Source organism: Bombus fervidus, chromosome 6, assembly GCF_041682495.2.
Source record: "Bombus fervidus isolate BK054 chromosome 6, iyBomFerv1, whole genome shotgun sequence".
Classification (NCBI taxonomy): Eukaryota; Metazoa; Arthropoda; class Insecta; order Hymenoptera; family Apidae; genus Bombus; species Bombus fervidus.
Genome location: NC_091522.1, coordinates 11,676,441 through 11,704,351, shown reverse-complemented (window position 1 = coordinate 11,704,351; position 27,911 = coordinate 11,676,441). Strand labels below are relative to the sequence as shown.

Below are 27,911 nucleotides of genomic sequence, written 5' to 3'. Positions count from 1 at the left end.
GTAAAACGGACGTGCTCTCCATAAAACACTTGTTTGGTGACGAAAAGGAAGCGAGGGAAAAGGGAGCGTAAAAGATTAATTCGCCGGTCAAAAGAGAATTGTTTCGATCGCTTGAAAGTTGAGTGATAGCAAGACAATTCTAAGTTCCTGTAGGAGAAGATACAGCGGAATTATAAAAAATGTTATTCGACAAAGTTTAGAATATATCTAGTGTTTTTTAACATATCAGGCTGGACCGTCTTACTAACTTCGATATTAGAGATTTCCATAATCGTACGTCGTATCATGCGGCAAGACGAGCGAACTGCGAGGATACAGGCATCGACACTGCACGATATTTACAAGACATTGATTTCACGACGAAACGAAAGTTTCGTATGAGTTAATTCTGATAAGGAAGCCTCAACCGAGTTTGCAATTCAATGCAACTTTTCAGACAATGGTGTCCGCTAACTTATTCGAGAGTAGTTGGACGATACAGAAGAAAGAGAAGGGAGAAACAGAGAGGGAGAGACAGAGAGAGAGAGAGAAAGTGTAAAATAAAGGAAGAAGTAGAATTAGGGAAAGTAAAAAAAGAAACATGCAACTAAGTGCCGCACAGCTAGAGTATAGACTACTTTCGTAGGCACCCTGAAGATTATTCATTCAACCTCTAATTCATTTATCTGCCGTTACTCTATCCCCCTTATTCCGACAATTACAACCAGACCGACGTTTTAAATGGCAGCCGTAGCAGTTTTTAATGATCACGCGGTCTTCAACTTTTAGTCGAAAAGAAAAAAGAAAAGTAAGGCAATTTCACTAAGCCAAAGTGTAAATTTTTAAATTTCACTGACACCAATTATGATACATGGCGAAACCGTGGAAAATCGTGCGGGAATTTTGAACAACGAATTAAATAATTCGTCAAAGAGATGAATCTCTAAATTTGTTGATCGTTGCATAATTAACGTGGCCGATATAAAGCTGCAAATTAATGCTGTATTGGTCAACTGAATGATAAATACATGGAAAAATATACTCAAAGAGCGATAGGATTATCGTAAGAGTTTCCAATAATGGCGCTTTAATCTAAAACATCTACGTCATGTTTATTCGAATATTTATAAATTTGAATAATTTTATACTTTAAATATGATTCTTGTTTACCTTGCAAGAAACAATCTTACTTCTTAACAAATACTTCAAACTATTAAAAAGCAGGTTTGTTTACGGGCGATTGAATATGCAGATGAATCGATAACTAAATTTTTACTCGTTCTATTTCAATTTTATTTTGCTTCGCTGCATTTTATTTACCTTTAGCATATAATATTTAATTCTTTGTACTGTCTTTACGCACAATTATCGCACGATAAAAAACAAAAGTATCGATCTCGATCTCCTACGAGTTTCATCTTCTCGACAATTGAATAAAATGCAAACACGAGAGATTATCGTGTTTTGAACCTACGAACGCGCGAATTGAATTACGACGATGAACAATAACTGCGAGGCACTGCCGTCCCGCGCAAAATTAGATTCTATTTTCTACAAAGCCATGCACCAGAAAGCACAGCCAGGAATAGGACAAGCCGCGAACAAATGGCACAGGTAATCCCAGGATAAACGCGGTGAATGCGATCGAGATAAATAAATGCGTAAAGAATTAACGAACAACGAGCACGAGAATGAGCAGGAGCTTTCGAAACGGCTAAATTATTGTGTAACGCTAATTTAGGCGCATGGATGCCAGGCTTACGATCCGATAAACCCAATGAATGCAAGTCGCAGACAACGGGGTTTGGGGCGCAGACTAATCGTGCACGATGAAACAAAACGATACTGCTCTTTTCCACGTCGTAACGGTGTGCTGTGTACACGTACACACCGATCGAATCGAACGGTAAAAAGTTTGGTAAAATCGAAACGGAAATACGTTGGCGTGGGGGAATCGATACGAGAATATCTGAGGCCAATAACGATTTCTCCGGCTTCGTTTTCTTCGTACGACAAATTTTCCGAGTATTCGATATCGATTTTAATTGAACTATGATTAGTTTTCTTACGAGAATGAAAGATCCGCTGTTATCGAAGATGTAAAGAAATAAAGATAGAAAAAGCGAGAGCACAGAACGAACGGAAGCTAACGAAATGGCTGAATGCTTAATAAAATGTTTTAATTTCAATGTTTATAATTTTATCGAAATTTATATTACAAAAAAATATGATGTATTTGACACGACATATTTTACGACGAACATTGTTACTACGATATAATTGATCATCATTGATAACTTCTTGGTTCATTTATTTTCTCTCTGACTCATTTCCACCTTGACTACGAGTTCTACGTCTCGAAAAATCGTATTAATATTAGAAGCAGATTTTATCACCGTGTTTATACACGTATTATTAGGAATAATAATAGAAATTCAGCATGCCACGATTACGATCTATAAACATAGAAACTTATCACCGAAACAAGAGATATCAAAAGATTGTAGATCACAGACGTCCTAAGCGCTCCACATTCACCGATTCCATCACCATTTATTCTATCCCGAAAGCGGGACGAGATAGATCGAAGAACGGCGGTATACGTCGCATTTCCACGTTATCCGGGGGGTTGGTTCGAACAGCGTCGACCAGAGAAAAGGTGCATTGTCGCGCGAGAGATTATGCAGCCTCGAATCGTATCGATCCAGGCGGCACGGCGCACGTGTGTCCCGAAAGAATTGATATTTGGATGTCGGGATCGAGCCACCGATGTAAGAAGTAGGACAAAAACACCGAAACGGAAGTATCTTTCGAGCATCCAATATGTCTGTCGTCGACTTCGATTTTTCTCTCGTATCTGGGCCACGGAGGTTATTACACCGCCGATGTTCTATAACCGACTATGTGTATGTGCCTGCCGCCTTCACGGAAGAAGCGATTATTACATCTTATCGCTTCTCGCAGGAAATTTTCGCGGATTCCCTCTGCCGACTTGACGAATTCCTTCACATTTTCTACCACGACCACGTACCACATACCGCGATTGTTCTTCGACTGAATATCTCTCGCTGTACGAGCGCAGAAGGAATCCATTTCAAACAGTTCGAGAAGAGAAAAATTGGCTGGCAGAAAATTGCTTGGGTAATTCACTGTTTGAATAATTTTAATGTGTAAATTGTAGAATGGTGATGATGTACATTTTTAATAAATCGTAAGAAACGTAGGAATTGTACGTAGAAGCGTATTATAAAAATAAAAGTACAATTACGCAACATATCGTATGAAATCTTCATATTCTATCTACGTTTATAGGTGAAATTGTATAGTAGATTTAAATATGTGCGACGAAGAATAAAAATAGATAAGCAGAACAGTAATATACTTAATCCTTTGAAACACTTGCTAGTTAATCTGTTTTATTAACCAATCGTAAGTTTAATATAAATATTAACATAGTAGGCATTTATGATAATATTATACATACAATATCATATTATTTTTATTTGTGCAAAAAATACTCGGCAATTCTAAAACATCCAAAAATCAATAAACTACTAAACCGCTAGAGAATTCGAATATATCCTAGTTTTAGATATGCTAGATTAATATCTGCAATATCTTCGTAATTCATAAAAACATTTCCAATACTATCTAGATGCCGATGTCAAAGTAAAAAAAAAAAAAAAAAGTAATCGTAAAGTACGATTAAAATACCAGCACCATAGATATCGTCGGCTAAAGCATCAGCGTCGTAAAAATGCCTGCGCGTAGAGCCATTAAAATCTGAAAGATCTACGAGACGACCACGCGTTTGTGCAGACACATATGTACAATCCGTGAGAATCTTCTTTATTTCCTCAAACATATTAATCTTATCATCAATTACGATACTGTGACTTAGCTCTAACATACATTGTATCGTATTAATTTATGTTTAGGTTAATTGTACTGCATCGTATCGTAATTGTACTGCATATGATACACCTTCTTCAAAATGTATAGATAGCATTACTTAAATTTGTAAGCAGCCTTACCATTATTTTACACTTTCCATATTTTTTTCTATTCTTATAGCGCGATCGCTGTGGCGATAAAAAATGTTTAAATAAAATATATAACAATAACATATTTACGATGGAAGAAGGAAATACATAGCAAAATACGTTCCTTCTAAGCAGGATTAACGGTGGCCGTTGAAACCGAAGCAATTAGTCTCAGGAATGGACTACAGTTCAGCAGGGAATATTAGTGAAGTTCGTCGAAAGCGTAACGCGTAATACAATTCCCACTGAAAACTGTAGCAAACCGTAAATTTAGTATTCATGTTGTTACTGAGTTTCTGTTATTGTATACGGTTTACCTCAAATTTATGTAACACATATTACAAAACGGTTTTCGTGGCCGCGGCGTGCGAACTTGCCGGACGGAACTGTGTTTCTCTGTGTAACTTCAATTTTCGATAAAACGGTTAAACAAAGTTTGCAAATATCTCGGCATAGAAGCAACGTAGACGACGGGCATTTGAAGGAAACGCGACGGAAAAGACGCGATGAAATCGGAAAACTCAAGATTCCATCTACTCGTACTTATGCAATCTGTTTTCAAATGTTTCGCGATAAAGTTTTCCAGATTTTTAGACAGCGCACGGCGAATCTGAGCAATTTTATTCCAATCTAAATGTAACGTATGTGAAGATGTGGTGTATTTTAAATAGCTAGCAACTGTCGAAGAAAATTAGAAGCATCTTTGTATCGAAAGCAATCGAATTCAATTTTTAAATTCCAATTCAATTATTTTCCTAAAGAGTAGAGCGATCTTCTTTATTACATAACGCAATTATAGCAGAATGGCTTTCTATAGTCTTCTACTAATCCTCAATTAGATCTTCCTAGGTTGATTTAAATAATATAATAAGATTTGATAACGTTTTGCGGTTTTACAAACCATGGTACCATATTCTGCAACGAATCATCGCTTCCAAACTCGTTATATCAACGATATTTCAACGCTAAACCGAATACTTTTGACAGTCACTATACTACACTACATCTAACGGATCCATTAAAACAATGCAGGTATGTAAGACTTCCCAATCAAATTGCGAAAAATTCGCGTATGTATCTACACAATTAACCGATGAAACAATAAAATATTAAATCTCTTGTAATACTGTTGAAATTAAAGCTGGTCGGGCGAACAGCGTTTCAAATGATTTTCATCGCGATAAAAATGAGATGCACGCTCGGCGAACAGGATCTCTTGAATAATTTCTATGTAATTAAAGTGTTCTGCTCGTAATTAATTGTGTCGGTGGTAAAATCTTACGCTGCGTTTGTTGCACAACGAAAACTTGCCGGCGTAGTATAGTATACACGCGCGTGTATAGTCCCAGTGACCGCGCGAGTATCTCTCGAGTGCACAACCATTTGAGTGTCTTAATTACGCATATTTCTAAGATCCACGGAGAAAGTAGAAATAGTAGGTAGCCTGTGCACGTTGTAGCACCGAGAGCGGCAACGCAAATAGAGAGAAATGTATTTGTAGATCGGGCACAATTGCTGGGTAATCCTATTTCATTCCGAGTAACTTCAAGCTGGTTCAACATTAATTGCCTTATTCCGCGCACCGGCATATTTCTGCATACCGAGGCTAGACCGATCTAACTGTTACTATGATGGAACGGGTAATTTATACGGCAGAGGAAAAATAGTTTATTCAATCTCGCCAGATGGTTAACAACGCTCGCAGCTCGATTCGGCATCAAATAACGGCTTGTTAAGAGTCGCGTGCTTTTTAAGGTCCCAATCGAGTATTCAATTATTGAAATAATTTTTTAGGATTTCATAACTGACGATCTGTTGAACATTCTATAAGATAAACTTGAAGTATATTGAACTTGAGTAATATTTTGTTATATTTATTCATATTACATATTGTAGGTACTTTGTTGAAAATACACACTTTGCTCCTAAATCAATTTCGATTTATTAAATTTAATTGCAATAATTTATCATTTTTAGGTAGAGTTCTGACAATTCGTGTTTTGCACGACCCTGCTTCTTTCAAATAAATTCTTATTTACTCGTTTCAATTTATGTAATTAATAAAACGTAACGGAATGAAAAGATACGGATATGTGTTACGAAACCATAACGCAATAATTTTATTTTTTAGAGAATTAAAATAGAAAAAAAATTTAATTCGTCGAAGACAAGTTTAAAATATGCCAAATAAATTTTGAATTATCCAAGTGGATAAAAAAAGATGTAGCTGGCATGCGTATTCCCAGAATAATTGAAATGAACTCTGCAAACATAGCGAATATTACCAGCTGATTTATCTCCACAGCTGGGAACGCCATCACATACCACTGATAACGTATGCGTGGAGCTGAAGTGTTGCTGTGGGGTTTATTCACGAAAGTGAATGAAAGAGAAAGAGTAGAACTGAAGAAAATCCTGAAAAACCTTAACCGAAAAACACAAACACACGTTGCACGCTGAAAACCGAAAGACGGAGACGTGGGGAATCGAACCTGAGCTACTACCGATTTGCAGGCAGGCGCTTAACTTGCGCTACCACCTACTCGGCTGTAAGTTCTAACGTACATACCATTACTAAAGGTCTATCAAACATATAAATTGTATTATATTTTATTTTTTTTGTATAAAATAATATTTATATCATCACAATATACTATATTATTATAATGCAATATGCATTACACCAATAACGCCTAATAGTAATAATAATAGAAGTTACAATGATACAGTTATTATTAGCAACCAGTTGCATACACATTTTATTAAGTCTAACATTTTTTTTACATATTCTCCGTGCCTCCTTTTTTGTAAAAATCGTTTTTGTAAAAATCAGACTTTAATTGTTAATTATCATCAGCATAAATGGGAACAGTTATTAAGTCTTCTTCACATTTCTTCTTCACTCCTACACCTCTTCAAAAATTTTGTTTCTTTTTTTTTTTTTTTTTTATTTTGGAATACTTTATTCGCGAAAAGCATGGAATGCTCAAAATATAGTAAAATTGTATGAAATACTAAAACCAAATATTTAGAAATTCAGGTCGTATGAACCTGAGAGGAGCAGCAGGAATAATTACTAAAAATGTTGTTAAACAAAAAAAAAAAAGAATTGTGACTTCGCAATCTGCATTTCTACAGCGATTAATAACGCCGCGAAAGTCGCAGAAGGCGGTAAAAGCCGGACTTTAACACTCACATCCCGTTAACGTACAGGGGTTATTTATAAACACCTAAACTATGGGTAGGGTAAGACTGTGGTTACAAGATAAACAGAGATTGGAGGGGAAAATTTTCTGGGTACTAACGAGACTCCGAAAAAACCTGTGGAAGGAAAATCATCGTCTTTTTCTTTACGACACAAATTCAACCTCAACTTGGTTTCGAATTCGCGACCTCAGAAATATTCCCGAGCAACCGTACGAGCACCTACTTCAGTTCGCACGGCTATCATCACTGTTAGGACATAAAGCACGAACATAGGTATATGAGATAATTATTTAACAATTACAACTTTTATTTTTAATTTCATTTGCTTTTCACTTTTCATCTCCCTTATTTAATCTTTTATTAATTTATAAATATCCTCATAATTTATGTGTTTTATATATACATATATATATATATATATCACGATAAATGTAAAAGGCTGTGAGAGAGATAACTGCAGACTTTATCAACTGCCTTCTCTTGACTCTCTTTTAGCATTATATTCATTCGATTAATATTTAGTTACAAAAGATGTTTCTTAAGTTAGAATGAACATTTATAAAAATTATTACATATATTATAATTGTTTCAAAATATGAAATATACTGTAGTATCGTAAATAATTATGATTTATTTACAATGAATGGATTGATACAGATGTTGATTAGACAGGAAGCGATGGTTATTTAACATGAACTAAACGCAACAACGTGTTGTACTTTAGACAACTCAATAATTAATTTGCAACTCTCGTCACAGCGGATCCAACGCTCATCCTTTCACGCGGACCATACTCTCTCGACAACGCTAGCAACACTCTCCCGACAACACAACTCGCACTCTCTAGCTTCTCGATTCACACCCCCTCACTTCTTTCGTCATAGGAAAAATTATAAAGAACGCTTGTTTTTGGCCTGAAGAACCTTAACCATAAAAATGGTTTTATGGTGAGTCATTTAGAATATTGAGGGTAAGCGGCAAGAATGTATAGACATTCGGTCGTCGACGATGTTTATGGTTTACTCGATATTTTTAGGCCTTGTTTTGCCCACGATACTACAATACCATTACATATTTCATAATATTTGGGATGATTATAGTTACGTTAAAGTTACGTTGCAAACTAACTAGTTCGATTTAATTTATGATTATTTGATATCAGTTTTATATGAATATTTAATAGTGGCCTTACTAAATTTGATCCATTATAAAAAATATACGTATGTGTACACAAAATACAAGGACGGATTTTTTGACTATTTTGGAATAACATAGGCACGAAAAATGTATGATCGCATACACGCAGATAAATGTTTGATGCGTGTCAGCAGTGCCGTATCTTCCACGTACGAATGGCTGGTTCTCAAGAGGTATCGGAGAAGACATATTGAATTTATCGCTCGACAGGATATAGCAAGATCGTAGGACCGTTCCAGGAGGATGAATTTTCCCATAGACCTCTCTGCCTCTTCCTTCGTCCTTGCCATTCCAGTAAATGGCATTACAGTTATTCGATTTGTTTCTTCGCGTCTTGATACTACGCCCGCGATCAGATAAGAGTTCGAGACATTTTCCAAATCCAACAAGAGATAATTGAAGTGAAAATGAACGACGCAAATACTTATGAATCACGAGTTTCGTCTAGAAATTCTACATGTTGAATAAAGAAGTACCTGTTGTGTTTGTCAATGTTGAAAAGCAGATAGAGACATACGATAACTATACATGCACGTATCGAAAATGATACAAATTTCAATGACAATACTCGACAAAAAAAAACAAAATAAAACCAAAAAATAAAGAAAATAAAAGACTCCAGATGCACGAGATTTATACGCTCTCTACTTGCAGCTGTCATTTAAAGCGTACAAAAATTAAAATACAAGCGAATCACTTATAAATTATCGAAGTCGACCAATCAAATTTTAAAAAGAAGAGAATAGCACGCGTAGCCAAATACGATTAAAATATAGCAAATTTTCTCACAGACTACAAAGGAATAATGACGTGATCCACTATCCAATTGACTGGCAATCAGTATTCAGAGTCCATTATACGGGTATCACTGCGTGACAAGGATCAAAAGAACCTGATCTTCTCACACTCATTTCATTATTCAATATTTCTAATCTCGTACTCGCGTCGTGCGTCCTTGCTGGATCACGAATTCGGTGGGACATAACTTTCTCGTATATTTTCGACGAGTGTCTCATTGATCATTTGATATCTATTGAACGTGCTGCTCGTGCACAAGGCTACATCGTTTCGAGTACAGCCGCGGAACGAGGAAAGGGGTGGTAGAAGGGTTGCGCCGGAAAAACGGAAGTGTGTAGGTGGTTGGAAGCTCGCATGAGAGAAAGGGAGAGAAGGAGAGAGAGAGAAAGAAAGAGAGGGTACAAACCAACCGGGAAAGGGTTGTAGGTGCAGATGGCGTGCGCGATAATACCCACGGCACGGATGAAAGGGTCTGCTTCTGACGCGCACTGTTCCGAATTGCCGGAAGGTTCGAAAAGGACAAACAGCTCAAAAAGACAAAAGCACAGACGGCGGGAGCACGCAAATGAAGAAAGAGAAATCGATAACTCCGTAACTCGCTTTTGTATATTTTTAGATCTTGCAGCTTAAACGCTGATACGAAACGTCCGATTGAGTGGATGGGAATGGCCGGAGTTATTGATGTTCGATATACGGATTAAGTGGGAATTGAAAATCACAAAGTCGAGAAATAAAATTATAGCTGTCTAGCGTTTACGTGGTACGTAATTGCGTGCAATAATAATATTCATAAATTTCGTAATTTTAAAAGGTATATAGAGAGCTTTTTAATACGGTAAAGTGAAAACGCTATTTCATGGCAAATAACAATGAGCTGAACCTGCGCCACTATTAATTTCAGTACTTAATATACGTTACATTTTAATGAGATTGATATCACGAATTAATTAATAGTATTATCAATAGTAATTCCAATACATAATATGCAAGATCCCTCGTATTATTGTAATTAATTATTAATACACGATTATATCTCTAATAAACTAAAATTCCTCGTTTAACATAATTTGAAACGCGAAACTATTTGTAACACTGTTGATTTTTCGTTAGAATTTTTCTTTAATTTTGGAGAAATGTATTTTTACAATTCTATAATATTTGTGCAATTTCACTTTTGCAATTGTAACGTATTATATTAAAATAACCATACTTCGCTTCAAATGTATAATTAATTGGCTCATCAAATGAATGTTTTATGAATGTCCTAGTTCGCAGTATTTTAAACATCAATACGCTTTACAAGTTTCTTGAATTACTTAAACAGGTTAAATTTTACATTTGGTTGCCACTGATCGCGAAAACGGTTTCAGCGTATTTATTGTGCTTTAATTATAATATTCAAATGAATTATAAGTATAAAGAAAAGATCGTTGTAAAAAATATCCCGAGTAAGTAAATCGGTTCAAATTATTCATACGTTCAAATAAAATATAATACGATTCGATACATGCTATTGCTCAGCAAAGTAATAAATCTAAATAAATAAATAAATGTAATGCTACGATAATACGGTAATTTTAATAATTAAATTCTTAATTACTGCGGCATCGTCAGAAAATTAACGCTGTTTATAATAATCCCGCAACGTGGACGCGTTGCACGTAGTAAATATTCTACTGACCATCGAAAATTTAAGCAAACAAGCAATTATTTAGAATTATATCTAGTAAAAAAGAAAAAAAAGTAAACGATTCTATAGATAAAAGCGAAACCAATTGATTGGTTATACTTTGAGACAAAATTATGTTCTCATTGAAACGTGAAATAGAGTCGTATCTACTAACATTGGAAACCCATTTCGAGTCCATGAACCATTTGTCTGTGGACCCTGGTTTTTCTTGTCACTGTTCCACATCTGAAGATACTTAACCGTTGGTCTCTTCGTTCGTGAGAAAGACACTTGAAATATATGGCGAGATGTATCGAACAGGTACAGAGAGATAGAAAGAATTAAGATGGCATTTAGTCGAGATTGTTCACATGGAAAATATAAATGGATCACGGTCAACCTCCACGATATTCTATATATATATATATATATGGCACAGTGAACATTTGAGACAGAACAAAAAACTCGATTTCACAAGACAAATAGTCCAAAGTAGAGGAAGTGAAACTTTCAGAATTAATTTAAACGAATCGCCTGTATTTTTATACTTTCAAAACTTTTCTAGCAAAATGTACGTCCAATATCAAATAAGTTGATAAACGGTCGATATGTTTAAGCGAAGGTTTAAACAAAAGAAAGTTTAACGAAAGCGTATGAAAGATCTTTAAAAGCCAGACATTTTATAACCCAAACCGAAGAATCGTCGAAATCAACTCGTTTCATTCTCCTGCTTAATTCGTTGGACTTCGTTCCTCGTGCCATTCGAGCTACTCGTCAAATAATATTAGCAACAGGAAAACGATGAAAATTTCATTGTTAAGAGTAAAAAATATTCTCCTATAACCGTGAACGCTATAACCCTATGACGTGAACACGGAAGATACATCTGGTGAAAGCCATACATTATTAAACATTCTTTAAAACATGCAGATGCTTTTATTTAAAACCCATCTCCTATCTACTCTCTGTACGCCGATCTAGAGCGTAGCCGAGAAATTGATTGACGGGCTTCCGGAAGATAGTAACGAACTGGCAGGTTGTACTGAGGTGCTAGTCAAGATTCGACAGCGCAAAAAATCATGAGCGAAATCTTTCGGTACCCTGGCGCTGTCCTGTTGAGTACTCAGTCCTGGTAGCACCGAGGAAACGTTAAATATGGCCGTAGGATCTGTTTGCACTGCCCTCGTACGCCCAGTAGGCAAGGTGAGACAACATTTACCTTAGCCGAGCTACCTCCTTCGACCGAGACGTCTCGGTTTCTTTGAGGTAGCTTCAGGATGATAGATGCAGTCTCAATTTCCAACCTTGCCCCCTCCCTCAAACCACTCTTCGACCCTCTTAACTTTCTGCCGCCTGTTGAGGAAAACGTTCTGCGCTCTCTTTGCGCCGCTACGAACGTCAGATCCACAGCTTTCTATGAATACCGAATGAAACGTGAATGAAACGAAGTAAATACTTGCTTAGTAATGACGTCAATACACTTTTCGAGAATGTTCGCACGGATGAGTAACTCGGCCTAAGTTATTCACGCGATACATACTTCGCAAGACTCTGTCGATCATGCTTCTCTTCCATAGCGGATCGTTAATCTAGTTAAATAAAGAGGATAAGATGAGATAAACTGGTACTTTGAAAACACTACGGGACGTATATCTGGATCCTGTCTGGTACTTTCGATTTTATTAAAACATTGCTCCAGCGTAATGTAATATATTTTTGCAAACACATCAAATGAGACAATGTATCGTTGCTGCTTTCAGTTTTAATATTTCTCGAGAGTATTCATCTTTAGAATTTTATGTTCATGAACACGTGGTTAATCTCGCTTCGTAATTAAGTTTATTACGCATTCGAAAAGAGGGAAAGCTTTTCCTTTGAATTTCATTATTAAATATATCTCAGACCATTCACGAATATACGCTTTAGGATGTTTTGGTAATTAATTGAAGAAAAAAAAACATGCTATTAAAATTATTTTTATTCCGAAGAAATCAGCGAATTGACATAAAGATAAAATTAGAAACAGCAAAATGAAAAAATGTCAAACATTTGATAAGTATATAAGAATCTATTTACGTAAAAGGGGACAAATTCCTTTAATATTTGCTACGCTTGTATGCCAATATACTAGGTCAGGGAGATGTGAATTGCGTAACCCGTCCAGAGCATCCATACGCATCTATGCTAGGAATGTGTGTATACGTGACGTTGCTGGGAATTTCAACCTCAAGTATTTAAATTAAAATTTCATAAAGTGTAGTACACGTTGGGGTTCTTTAAGAATCTCCCGCAATTTACAAGTCATTTTTTATTTTTACTTTAGATCTGATCTATTCGCAAAAAGAAAATGCTTTCATTTATGAACAAAGGGAATAACAATTATACGATAAAAGCTAATATTCTGTAATTTAATTTATAATCTTAGAATATTTCACTTAAGTAGTAGAAAAATTCTTACGAAAGAATCTCATTCTATCTCTAACAATATAGAGATTAGAATATAAAATTACTACGACGAATCTTGCACACATACAATGCGATACCATTTCTTCCATTATGAGACATTATTATCCAATAGAATTTTCAAATGATGAAAATTTCGTTACTATTATTAACAAAATAGAAACTTTTGAATAAATAATATCGTATCGTTAGGAGAAACAAATATTTATCTAAAATTTTACAGCATTATTTACAATGCGAAGAAGCTAGCTACAACGGTGCATAAAATGTATTTCAATGATAGATCGAAAAAATATAAAATCTTTTTCATATTTCTCCTGCAAGTAGGAATATCGCTCCCAAAAGAATAACTATGCCAAAGCTCACAATGCACCGGTACGCGCCAGTGCATATAAAGAAGGAAGAGCAAAGCGAAGAGAAAAGGAAAAAATATAATGGTTTAATACGTAAAGATTATATAGGTATTCCGTTCTACTTTTTTTTTTCAGGATAAAAACTGGCAACTTTTCACGGTATTTTTCTATGGTACGAAGTTTAATCCAACGTTACCATCAGGCTACGGATCGTAGTTATATATAAAGCTCGGATTATTGTTGTATTAAACTAAGTAAATGCAATGCAGGAGAACATTTCCATTAGTTAAATACTTATAATAGTGTACATTTTGATGTGTACAAAGCTTTTTTTAGCCTTTGAACATTTGAAAAATTTTAAAAGATAATACGAATGGAACATTGAACTCAATTAAATTATAAGTTTAATTTCCTTTCCCTTGGCTTTCCATTATTTCTATGTACTTTCAACAAGTAGCTGATCTAATTACTATTCCTTCGACCCGAAGTAAACGAATTAATTCGCAAAATATGAACAGAGTAGCTACCAATTTAACTATCTCGACACGCTATTCAATTTAGATGAACCAACGTGAGAAAACTGGATTTTTGCAATAACAGTTTTATTTCTAAAACAGAAAATTACCGAACGTCTTAACTTATTTTATTCTGCAATTATTTCCTGTAAATACTTTATAATATTAACGTTAGGAGAATATTCCTGATACAGGAAAAAAAGCTTCTGATTGATATTGAAAATACCGACTACGTTCGCATGGCAATCATCATTGATGACGTACATGTGTAACGAACTTTCGTGGATCGAAGTTTCTTAATTTTTAACTACACAATTTGTAACATACGATAACATTAAGGATATTCTTCGCTATAAATGATAGTCGATACAAAAGATTGGAAAAATCTGATTAATTGACAGAATCACTCATAGGCTGAAAAATAACAACAACTAACGAGATAGGTACGGAATTCCCTTGAACTTTGGTGAGGGTCCAAACATTCTGCGGGCTCCGGCAACCTCTCAATTGATTCGTCGCGTCGAGGCAGATTGGCCGTCTCGAAGTTACCGATACGAACAGCCTCGGTAATTGAGGTGGCTGCCGCACAAAGAGAGGAAACCGAGAAAGCGACAGGTGAGGTACCGCAGTGCTGCTAGCAATCGGCCGTTGCTGTTAGTAATTCCCGCACTACATTTCGTTATAACGATTGGAGAAGCCGCTACTTCGAGTTACAACTTGGTGGCTTTCAATTTGACGAAACTCACCACACTACCGGCAGGCTTAAATCCATTTCGGAACGCGCGCTTGTGGGAATCATCGACTGTCGTGACTGTTGCCAGCGACCCGCTTTTTTTCAACGTCGCACACAAGAATCGTTTCATTTTTAATGCGAGCAAAGTGTTTTACCAGAGAGAAAAACATCGCTACCATCCGTATGAGCGAAACCCGTTTCTTGTTATTTTCGAATTGAAAGTGAAATACTGGCGCTCATAGACACGGAGACACTTTGATCGATTTTTATTAACAATATACAGATGTTACTAAAGCACGTACGAGTCGATGGTGCTGGAATTGATGAGCAAAATTAACTTCTCGTAGTATCAACAGATACGTGTATATCACATGAAATTTAGATCGTTTATTTAAAGTTGAAGAAATTTTCTACACTCTTTGCTCAAACCATTAGAAAATACTAAAATATTTACGATATAGGAATTGAGCAATTTAATGATAAAAACATGAAACCACGTTTGTCGATCGAGACTACTTTCCTCTAGTAATTTAGCGTGGCTCAGACAGATGGTCGAAAATAATTGTAATTAATTTAATTAGAAATTAATTAAAGATGAAAGGGCATTAAAGATTCGTGAAACAGTTAGATATAAGATTTAGAAGAATAGCAGAGCTTTGCAGGTTACATTTTACATTTAAATTTCAAGAAGTTTTGCCCGTATTCTACAAATAGGAACATCGGCAATCTATTACGATCGAATTTATCTTTGGTGAATTGGAATCATGCAAAACATCACTCGGACGAAGCAAAAACGATGAAAAAAGGTACAAGAAAAATGACAACCGCGATCGCTCATAACTCAACGACCATCATCTTACGTAGAATTTCGCGGTCTGTCGGTCGCACGTGAATTCCACGGAAATTGAGTGGAATTTTGCCAAGTCGAAGGACCGTTGTCGCCGGTGATGCACAGTCTGGACCACCGCGACTATCCCAGGGGATAAGTAAATGGGGAAAGAGCGAGTCACTCCTTCCCGGATGCGAAGTTTCTTGCCGGCAGAGTTTAGCAAGAAATCAAGCCGCCAGACAGTGACAAGGGTAACCACGGAAGGGCTACAGAAAGAGAGAAAGAGAGAGTAAGAAACAGGAGTATACGGTTCTGCCACCGATGTTCGCCGTGCGAAAGAGAAATTGTCTGTGTTCGAAAAAACGACGCTTGCGACTTTATTGCCCGGAACATTTTTCAATCGAGCGAATTTGGTGTTCTGGTCTTAAAATTTTCTCAATCATCGACAGAGTCGTAATTTTTAGGATAAAAGTTTGTTTGTCCGTTTAGTCTTCTGCCGATATAATACATATTCATAACTATTATCTATTCCCTCATCGAATATAGCGCAACAATAATAATCTAACAATTCGATCGCATCACTTGTTTATCATAGTTCGCGGAAACTTGAACGTAGCTAGTTTCTCCTTTATACTAAATCTATCACGATGTTTCTCTTAGTCCATTATCAATCAAAACTATTTACATAGAGGTTCTCTGCCAAAGCTTAAAGTTTAAGCCAAGCTTAAAGGCGGCATCACGATAGGTAGTTTAATCTCAACTAGAGTTTAAAAGCCCACTTTGGCTTTACACGACACTTACGATATCACGAACAACGGAGAATTTAACGCGTTACAGTACTTAAGAAATAAATCCCTTTATTTAGTAACTATCTATGAAATGAAACGTGAGAAACGTAACACCTGTCGGATATACGGGAGAGATACATACAGGTATCGATAATTATTTACAACGACTAATAGATCTATTAATTTGCGAGTATCACGATACTTCAAACTTGCATCGTAATATGTATCTTCTTAAAAATACCTTTTCAAATACATACTAAATATGTATAAAAAATTTTGAAATTAATAATTAATAGTTACTTGTATGAATTATGCTGCTTATGTAGACAACTGATAAAACATCCGTAAAAACGCTTCTGCGAAAGAAAGTTAGAAGTTGGAAAAATATAATCGATCCAACCATCGATTTTAAACAGAAACATTCCAATTTAAAAACGAAGATTGAATAATCATAGACTAGGAAATTGTAATTAAGATTGAGAGTCAAGAAACAACGTTTTTATTTCGCCACAGCGTCTCATCGATGAAAGAAACGACTTTCGCGATCGATAAATCTATGATCAACGTGCACCAAAGGAGAGCTCTACGTTCGAGGTTTTGGTACTCGAACAAGTACGGACACAGGAGCAGGTAGATGTAAGACAGAAGGATGAACGCTCGAAGATCGCGTGCAAATATGGAGCAAGAGTGCTTCGGACGAAGAGAAAAGCAGTGGCCTCGCCGTTGAGTGCACGACACTTTCTACAAAGGTGAAAATCTATGCGGGCCGCAGGAAAATCGATGCCACATGGGAGAGAGCGGTCGCACAAAAAGCTATGCTTTAGACTGAACGTCTACCGATCAAAGCTGATCGAGTTCTTTTAGATGAAACGAAAGGCTTTCTTCCGATTTATGTCCGAGATACTGAAAACTATGTCACGTTCGCTTAGTTTTTTTTCGAAAGAAACCCCGATTCTATTCTAAGATCTGGAAATTCTTGTAGAAAATTGGTTGCATAGGAGAAATTTAAAGAAAACTGACAGGATTATTTCCGTAAAATGTTGACACGATCGTAATAGCAAACATATACGTTTACCGAAGAAATATTAAATCTGTTCGAAGGCTCTATCGTCCTTTCGTATCTATTTCTATTCATTTATTTGTTTATTTATTTAAAGTCACATACACTATATAGTTATTAGCGATTATAGTGGGTTGGCAATTTAGTGATTGCGGATTGTGTCATTAGGTGGTAACGACAAAATCCGCAATCACTTAGTTACCAACACAATATTATACAAATATAACCAATGTGCAGAAATTATAAGACATTTAGTACAAGTATATACGTATCTCGCAGAGTTCACGAAAAAGGTATTTGAACAGTCAACTCTATTCGTTATATCAAATAATCCTCGATATTCAGTGAGACCGTACTTAACGCGTATTATATTCTTAGGATGGTTATTCACGCTGCAACAATTTTTTATTAATTACACGTATACCATAAACATCTTGTAATATATTTTCGGATTAATTTCAAATGTTATTAATATAATCACGATGCATCTGGCTACAGTACTAATGAACTTTCAAAATGTTTCAAAATATAAGAAATACAGTATGGACATAAAGTTTGCCACGATAAGTATTCAAGTACTTTCATGAGCCAGTGTACCGGTGTACCTACTAAATTAAATTTATGCTCTTATACTCTCATTAAGAACTACAACAGCCCCTAAGTACCTATTTTAGCAAGTTACAGATAACTTGGAAACAATTTCCTTTTTATTCAATTACGTTAGCAGTACCTTTAACAAACTCCTTGAACAACTTCAAACGGGGATATCGTTTGTGTATTCATTATTATATAATATCGGATTAAAAGATATCCAATTTACCATAAGACAAGTTGAAACAGCATTATGAGTATATTCGAGAGTAATATTTGATCACCGATGCACCGAAAACTATGGTCCTTCATAGGAAGCAATAACAAGGGATATTAGTAATTATGATAGGCGTACGTTTCGATCGACAGTATATGGACATTGATCGATCATACATGACCGCCAAATCAGTGCGGTATGGCTGTTCGTCCGAGCTAATTTGACTGTCGTAATTAGCTTCGTTTATCGGTCCGTGTCACGTTCGTCGTATACTGGCCGCGGCAACGCAGTAATCTTCCTGCTACCGTTGGAGCAAACAATTAACGTTGTTCCGGCAACTTTGGCGTGATTACAGCAATTTTCGCATGACAGCTCGCTCGTTTACCAAGACCTATAGCAAAGCCACTATAATTTCACACCAGCGTCTCCGAAAATATACGAGGGGCGGGTATAGTTTTCCCTTCTGTTGGAAGAAACCAAGTTTCCCTTTGGTCTACACTAGGCTACAGTCTACAGGATAGTGCAGAGTTATGGCAGCGCAGATAAACTCGATGGATAGACAGAAGGTAAACGAATAAAATTTCTTCCCTTCTTTGCAATTTTATTCATCAGAGAAGTCTTTCGTCTGATGAAAGATCGATGATTCACCGGAGAACTTCTAACCGTGAGATAGCTAGCGGCTAATTGTACGTTCCAATCAATTATTCCGTGTAGGAATTCCGCTAATCGACCAGTTTTTCTAGCGCATTTTTATCGAATCGAGTCACACAGTTCCGATTTAACGATGTTTCTGCTGAATTCGTTTTGCTTCATCGAGAGAGGATTCTTTTTTATACAGTTGATTATTTACCGATATTGTAGTACATTGGTATCTGATAAAAGCTACCAAGAGCCTTCAGTTTTCACTACTACTAAATGCATTATCAATACAAATTACTTACAATTCCGGTATAGATATATCGAAGAATTGAACAAACGAATGTATTTTATTAAATAACTAAATACGAAACAACAATTAATCCTACGAGTGATCATTTGCAATGACGTTTGTTTTAACCCGTTCGCATCCTACAGAAATAATAAAACATCGAACGAGAGAATACCTCTGTTCATGCACACGAAAACAATATATCACGTCTTTCAAAGCGATCTATAATATATAGCGTTGTCGTTCTTCGAAATAAATTTTCATTCAAACTTAACGCGTACACAGTGCTTTGTTTCGCTGTGAATTCCCAGTAAATAAAATGCGTATAAATTTCAAAGTACACTATGATCAGACAAAGCGTAAAGGCTTAATCTAATGAAACGTGATACGATTAAAAAATCGAATAGAGGCCGGAAGCGGTAAAACTAAAACGATCGTACTTACGTATGTTTATGAAAATTTCATCTTGGCCGATTAATAAATAATTCTTCGAATAATGAGAAGAACATTTTATCATTTCCTTTATTATTCCGGCCACAGGGGACGAAAATGATAAGCGACGCGTAGGATTTCGGCGGGCGGAAAAGCTTTGTGGATGCATAAAATGTATAAGGAAAGCCGGAGGAAACAGACGAAAGTTTATTACGGTCCGGAAAGGGGGAATCCTCGAGATGAGGACTGAAATTAACGAAACAACTGAAACAAAGGAGGGCAAACCGAGTGATATACTAGAAGCAATTGAACCCAACGAGCAATTGAACAGTTAATAACAAAGGAACTGAAGGGAAGAAATTGAGTTTAACATGAAGCGTAGGAGAAAATACAGTTACATACATATGTATATACGCTATCATTCTGAAATAAATACAGTAGCGGCTAAAAGGATATTTTAAATTGCTACATACTTATTTAAGTCAGTAACTTTTGTACTAGACATATTTATTACGTCCCATACCTACACTAGAATATACATTATATTTATTCGTTGGTTTTGCAAACTACAATTTTGTTTTGTAAAGTTTATAATGCTTCTTCGTACCTACAATTTTTCCAATTTTAAACTGTTAGGCGCTATTGTATTTGCTTATTCATTTAGCTCAAGCTGATATAACAAATTTGAAAACTATTCTTCTTTAAAACGATTATATAGATACAGAACAATGTTCAGTATTTTTTAATGAGAAACATATGAGGATATTTACAGGATCGATCATAGACATCAAAACGATGGAAAAAATTCACATATAAAAATTTCGTTTAACATATCTGTATAAGTAAGATTGAATTACCAAAATGAAGATGCTATTTGAATGATTTCCTTCTCATTTCGTTGTTCCACGCTCTTTAATCTCGAAGCGTTCCTAAATAAGGATGTCAAGACAAATCTGCACTTAGTATCGAACACATATACATTATAAGTTAGTGGAAGAAGAATATGATTGGCTTCCTCATCAATCTTTAAGCTCTGTCACAACGTGCTTTCAATTATCCGATATGATTGGGAGATATTACATTTTAACAACTGATTTTTCCAATACATCAATTGTATGTTGAAACGTCAGAAGATATTGTACTTATATAAGTCAAACGATATGTATGAAAACTTATTGACTCCAATATTCTTCCATTAAGAAGACTTCTCAGTTTGACATATGTAATTAAATACGAAATAATAAAAGAGAGAATATAATTATAAAAAATAATATTAGGGAACATAACCATCGTATTTCTATAATAATTGGTGAATATTGACGTTCGTTTAACATCTCATATTTAACAATAGAAACGTTACAAATATTAACCCACGTTGGAACATTATACGTATTAAGTTTTCCTACGTTGTTTTATTAAACCAAACTAAATACAAATGGAAAGAAGGATAGTACCAAGAAACGTTAGATTAAATAAGATTATCATCGCAATACGTCTTCGGTGTAATGCCTATTTATTTTGCATAATGCTTCATGGTAGCAAACGTTCGAGAAACTTAAAATTAACATGAAATTTTACCACAGGTTACGTCGAGTAAATGCATGTAAAGTAAGCACTAAATGTTCTACAAAGAAGTAAAGTGCAACTTTGGGTAATGCTTATGCAACATTAATATTCAAGACTCGCATTAGAGTCATCCATTAAATAGCTTTCTTTTTGACCGCTTCCATTGCATCTAATCACCTTTCTTCATACTGTATTGGCAATCGTATTAATAAACCAAGATTACTTATATTAAGATCGCGCATAATGTACCTATCATCCCTTTTCGATAACATCTACGATCTTCGTCGGTACTTAATCCGCTTCACTTTATGGAATATAAGCAGAGGTAACAAAGTCAAAGAGTAAAATATCACGGATGTAGTTAAAATCGAATTTATTAAAATCTCTTTAATATTTTAGATTTGATATTAACGATATGGAAAATTTATACTGCGAATGACAAATCATTAGTTAGTTAAATCCTAGATTTTATATTATCATAAATATAAATTTTGCATTTTTCCGAAAAATAAAGTCTATAAAAGCAAATAGATCAACCTTCTCATAGCTTGTAATATTTTCATTCATGGAACTCTAACAATCCATTCATGCGAATAGTTATGAATTAAATCAATGGAGAATTAAAAATTATAACTTACGTTGTTAACATTCAATAAGCAACATAATAGCAAGCTTCAGCAATTACAATGGTCGAACAGTCGTAAAGCGAAGTATAATAGTAACGGCTGAACAAACGTGCAACTGATCGATATACGTTGCACGCAACCAGTTCAATAAAGAAGTCAAAGTTCTTTTAGACTGGAAACCCACTTTTAGCCAACCCTTTGACATATAACATAGCAAAATTTGCTTTTCTATTCATCAGTAACAGATTTAATTTTTCATAAATCATGCATCATGTGATTTTATGTGGGTCATAATTATTTTCATCTCGTAAAAACATTTATAATATTACAATCTGCCCGTTTTTAATTACCAAAAGTGCACGTTCGTATATAAAATTAATTTTCAAATAAATTTTAGCATAATAATACGACGTAATAAATGAAATATTTCTAAATTAATTATTATGCATCCTTCTCTTAATTAATACAAATAAATAATTACATAACAATTTAAAGCACGCGTTCTTCATATTGTAAGATTTTATTAAACGATGATAGTATATAAAGAAACGCGAACGACATACAAAGTATACATAGCTTCTTCCCACGTGGTTTTGGTGATAGCACAGAAACAACGGAAGCAACCGTTGAATATAATAAGAAAGAAAACGAATTTTGCACAAGGTGAATGAACAGATCTATTTTATGAGCATTGTCCTCTTGAAAATATTTATACAGAATAAAAAGATATCTATTGAATCAGTATCAAAATAAATAAGTTCAAAATAGGATAAAAGTAAATACTTTCTTTCAATTGTACTATTTTAATCAAAGTTCGAGAATAATTTAACTTCTTTTCCCTGACTGTATCTATGAATACTCGCAACTTTCTAATTTAAACTTTTCACGATAAGCGTATTATTTGCATTAATTACCAAGTAGTATTTCAGAACGATTATGTTCAAGAGCAAAGTGGTCTGGTATTTACTGAATGAAGTGAATCAGATAGAACGCGACACTTTTTTAACGAAAAAGAAGATTTTTTTAAATAACTTACTAACAAAAACATCCAATTTGTATCGAACTTTCTAACCTATAATCATTTAAATAAAATGAATGCAAAGCGATAAAAAATGAAATTAAAATTTAATTAAAAAATGCATCAGTTATAGTAACGATAAAACGGTTTGGAATAACTCGTATTGTCATTCAAAAACGTGATGGAAATCTGTGATAAATCGCGACAACTTCAGAGAGTGAGTTCCGAAGCGCATGACACGGAACATTCAAACTGCATCTCGACTCTAAAACAATACTAATCCCACTTGTCCGGACGATATGATACACGCGAAATAATTATAGGCGGGGAGAACGGTAAAAAAAAAAAAAGTGAAGAAAAGCAGTCGATATAGCGTGATCAGTTACTTACATTTTTTACTCTTCTCGGCAACGACGCCTCGCGACAACAAGCCGAAGAGGATGGCGATGGTTAGAAAAAGCATGGATTTTCTCGTCCCTGGTGCGTCGAGGCACCAGGGCGAGCCTCGTGACATCACGGACATATCACTTTCAACGAGACTCCATACCGGCTTCCGCGATACTTCCGCGCGTAACCACCGTGAACATAACCTTATACACTCGCGGCAAACAGGTCCGGATGATCGGCTCTCTATCGGAGCACGATCCAAATGAAGGAAACCGATGGGTACTTAAGCGAAGAAACGCGCGAAATGGGCACACACGACCGACTGGAATCTCGTCGACGAGCTACCGGCTCCGGTGCTCGTCACTCGGACGCACGTACGCTATTGACATCGGGAAATACTCGCCGGATACTCGACTCACGGTGGCGGCCAGGTCGCGACGATCACCGACGTAGGTGTTCGCGCACTCTCATGCGCGCTATCGATCCGACAAACCCCGCCAAACCCCACGTCGTCGCGTACGCTCACCACCGTCCTCCACCAAGACGCCATATTTGTGTACATGCGCCTTAAGAAGCCGGAAGTGCGCTCCTTACCAAGCGATTTCTTCATCGCTCGTTCGAAAGTTCGTCGATCTTTCGATTTTCCTACAACGTTTAACCCTTCGCGTCGGAATTTCGCGACTTGTGCAATAATCGTTTCGATGTATCGATCGTCTACCATTCACATGACCCGTTATCGACTTTACCGTGCAACAGCATCTTTAAATCGTGTCATTGCTAAACGTGGATTTATTGTGTTCCCATATCTCAAGATTTTAAGTGTTTTAATGGACCCATTTGGTGCAAAGTATGCTAGAAGGAAGACAGGTTACTTCTTATTTATCACTGCTTATCTTTTATGTTTTGATTTCAACTTTTATGTCAGTTTGCATTTTAAATCTTTCGTAGTGCAAAGTGGCGCCAGGATTTAAGAAACGTTTTTAGTATTGTGAAATAGAACACTATCGTATTTCGACCGTTGTGAAATTGAATTTTTACGTACTACCAGATAACAGGTATGATATTGTTACAGGTAGGTTATTGTTATTTGAATAAGTAATATATGGATAGATAAATCGAAAATTTTTTATTTCATTAAATACATGGCATACATATGTTTTGGGCTTTATTCTATTTTATATAAAAAAGATAGTAAAATGCGTAATAGTGGTAATGGACACATATATTTTCTTCTATGTAATAAAAATGTTCTCTAAAAGTCAGAATAACACTGAAATATTTATGTTGTCTATAAAACATGATTAAATACACGTTGCCATAAATTAGAACGAATATTCTTTTTACGAAAAAATTTTTCAGTGATCACCGTCACTCTTTGTTTTGAAAACTATAAAAATTCCAATAAAATTTGTTTAACAAAATTACAAGATACAATATAATCATAAAACGTTATTTTTTACGAAGACCAATAACATTTTAAAGATGAAACGATACAGTTTTTTATTGAAATGTTATACCTTCCGAATTATACAAAATTGTAGGATATTGAAATATGAAATATCAAAATACAATTAGCGAAGTTGACAAATAAATAGAGACAAATGAATAAACATTAATTTGAGAACTAACCTTATTAGAATAAGAAATGCGTTTTTAACGTCATACATTCATTTGTGTGTTTTATTCTTTGATAAAGAGCAAAATATGAAATTTTAATACGACAAAGTTCTGTTTTCCTTTTTGGCTAATATTAGACTGCATTTATATCAAATTCTCTATGAAAAATGAGGACGAGAAAATCCGATAGCATGGGCTATTTGGTCTTTTAACCTGAATCCTTTGAACTTCTTTTTTATGACGACATTTAAAATTTAAATTTTTTACGCAAGAAGCAAAATCGATAATATTATAATATTATAACATTTCAATAAATCGCATCTATTCAGTTTTAAAGAAACGAAATATACTGTAAAAAATAAAGATACAATTAGACTTACATTTTGAGAGTTGTATGATGAGCCAATAATATAGTAAATTTTCGTAATATTCCTAACATTAGCTGTTGAAGGATTAGATTAGTAATTACAATATTTTTACTATTATATTGGAATTTAACGTGAAAAGCTGCATAAGATGCAACGCTATACATACATAGTTATAAACTTAAATATCGCTCATATTATATTAAATTCTTCGGATGCTCATATTAGAAAACGCATTCAATTTCTAATAATACGAGATAATATGAAAATACATACATAGCAAGTACTCGGTTATTATTCTAAACTCGAGATTCTTAACTTAAATTCGGAACTTTATTAGATACATATTTTCCTTTATTAAAACTTTAGCATAGTAACTTCCCTTTCAAACTTTACATATATTACGCTACCTATAAGCATGTATATTTTATTAAATAAATCGGAATTAAAGATACATCTAGTGTGTCAAACCAATTGTTTTAAAAATCAGGAATTAATATAGCATCGTCGATATTATCTTGATATAAGAATGAAGTTGATGCGAACGATTTTCTTACGTAAGTAATTACGTCCTCCGATTGAGTTTCATTTTGCACCAGAGAATAACATTCTACATTTTACACCAAACCGCAACATGCAACCGCGTGGCTTCTCGACACGTTCCATGAATCACGCTTGATTTAATCCCCCTTATCATGCAGAAGATAATCGCTTCGATATTATGATAGGGCAAAGACAACTAATCATGATTTTATAGAAAGATTGCTTGTGCATAAGGTGCCTAAAGTAAAATATTTACTTCTAGAAGTATATTCGTCGTGAAACACAAATAGATAATCACGACTACTTAGGAAATATAGAAATGATCAATGTATCGCTTCTCTTCATTATAATACAACTTCTATCTAGCCAGTACGTATAAAATCAGTAATGTAACTTCCTTTCGTTTCATCCACAGTTTCAATTAATTAGTTACAATGGGGTAGTTACATCTGACCCATTCTATACTACACGAACTTTCCATGTAAACCACGATGCATATCCCTTGCTTTACGTACGTTGAGATGAGAACGTTTCAATGGGGAAACTTCAACGGTTTCGTCGGCCAAAGACGGTACAAGTGACACGTAATACGTTAAGTACGGAAACATTAGTTAATAAGCACGTATATTTAAATAAGACCAGGTACATTTCTACACACCGGAAGAATAAAAGGAACACGCGGTTGAATTTCACGAAACACCCGTTATATCGAATTGCAACGACAGTATCGATAACGTTATCGCTGATGCACCTTTTTATTACCGATCAAGGCCTTTTGACGTCACGCTTATGAATATTCGCCCTAAAAAGCGAATTAAAATTCAACTGTTTAGCGGAACTACTTGTCCATCGATACAGGTCAACCTTTGACCGAAAAAATCCCCCGGAAAAAAACGAAAATCAGCGTGTAGTCTCGAATACCCGTTTGTATCCACATGTCGGATCTACGGTGGTGATTCGTACCCTTAGACCACAAGCTGACTGTTAGAAAACGGTAAAATTGGAAAGACAATCTACCTCGCGTTATCACTCGCGCTTCGCGCCTCGCACGCGCCATGTCAGCTTTGCACAACTCCGTGGTATCCTTGCGTATTTCATCGAAATTTCAACTGGTCTGTGCTGTGGAAAAGTGAATTTGCTTAATTGTGTTTTTATTATCAAAGCAGTAAGTAGCAGCAGGCGTGTTTTGATAGGAAATAGAAATTAAGTAGCGTAGAAACGTGGAGGAAATTATTTGTTAAGAAAATTACTTTGACTGTGAGGATGAATACAAAGGGATTGCAATACGTGTAATAACATTTCGGGCGACATTATCTAAGTTATTAATCAACGTCTGTTTGATTTACAAAACGAACTAGTGCATAGTGTTCCGTGACCAGAGAATAAATTTTAGAAACCGGAATTTCATTACGTTATAAGATCGTAATATGATCTGGTTTGGAACCAGAGAAATGTATAATTATAAGCTAGAATCATTGTGTAAATTTTTTAATACAAATGGAGTGGCCACGAAACGTATTTACACATCATTTTTTATTTTTTACATTAATACATAGATTAACACTAATCTTACCAGGCCCGGTCAAATGACCGGTTTCAAAATTTAATTTAAAGTTACACGTTCATTGTTGTTTCTTCTGTTCGTCTAACTTTACGTAAACTCTTATATTAACAAAAATTAAGAAACTGATTAATCGGATAATATAAGAATTTACATAAAGTCAGATGAACAAAAGAAATAACTTATAAATGTACAACTTTAAATTAAATTTTGGAACCAATCATTTGACTGGGCCTGATCAGGTCCGTGTCAATCTTAAGTACATCAAATTTCGTACCATCTAATAATATTTCCATATGACAGCAAAAACTACTGGTACTACGAAAATAAAATGTAGAACCTAACGAAAATTGCAAAATAAGGATATGTGCATAAATTATATTTCTTATATAAGAGCTACTTTAGGAATAAAAAATTGATTTCTAT

The 27,911-nt window shown here is 35.1% G+C and overlaps 1 protein-coding gene across 4 annotated transcripts in view; it reads right to left on the bottom strand.

The window, feature by feature from the left end:
• Nucleotides 1-23,941, bottom strand: part of LOC139988417 (uncharacterized) — a 288,130-nt gene extending 264,189 nt beyond the window's left edge. The window contains exon 1 of one of the 4 annotated variants that reach the window (XR_011800107.1): nucleotides 23,403-23,937. Coding sequence is in view for 3 of the 4 variants with exons in the window: in XM_072005836.1 (XP_071861937.1) it covers nucleotides 23,403-23,535 (133 nt within the window). In the remaining variant the exon portion in view is untranslated. Of the gene's footprint in view, nucleotides 1-23,402 lie in introns of all 4 variants that reach the window. The other 3 variants (XM_072005836.1, XM_072005835.1, XM_072005838.1) reach the window with 3 other exon arrangements.
• Between the last annotated feature and the right edge of the window lie 3,970 nt (nucleotides 23,942-27,911).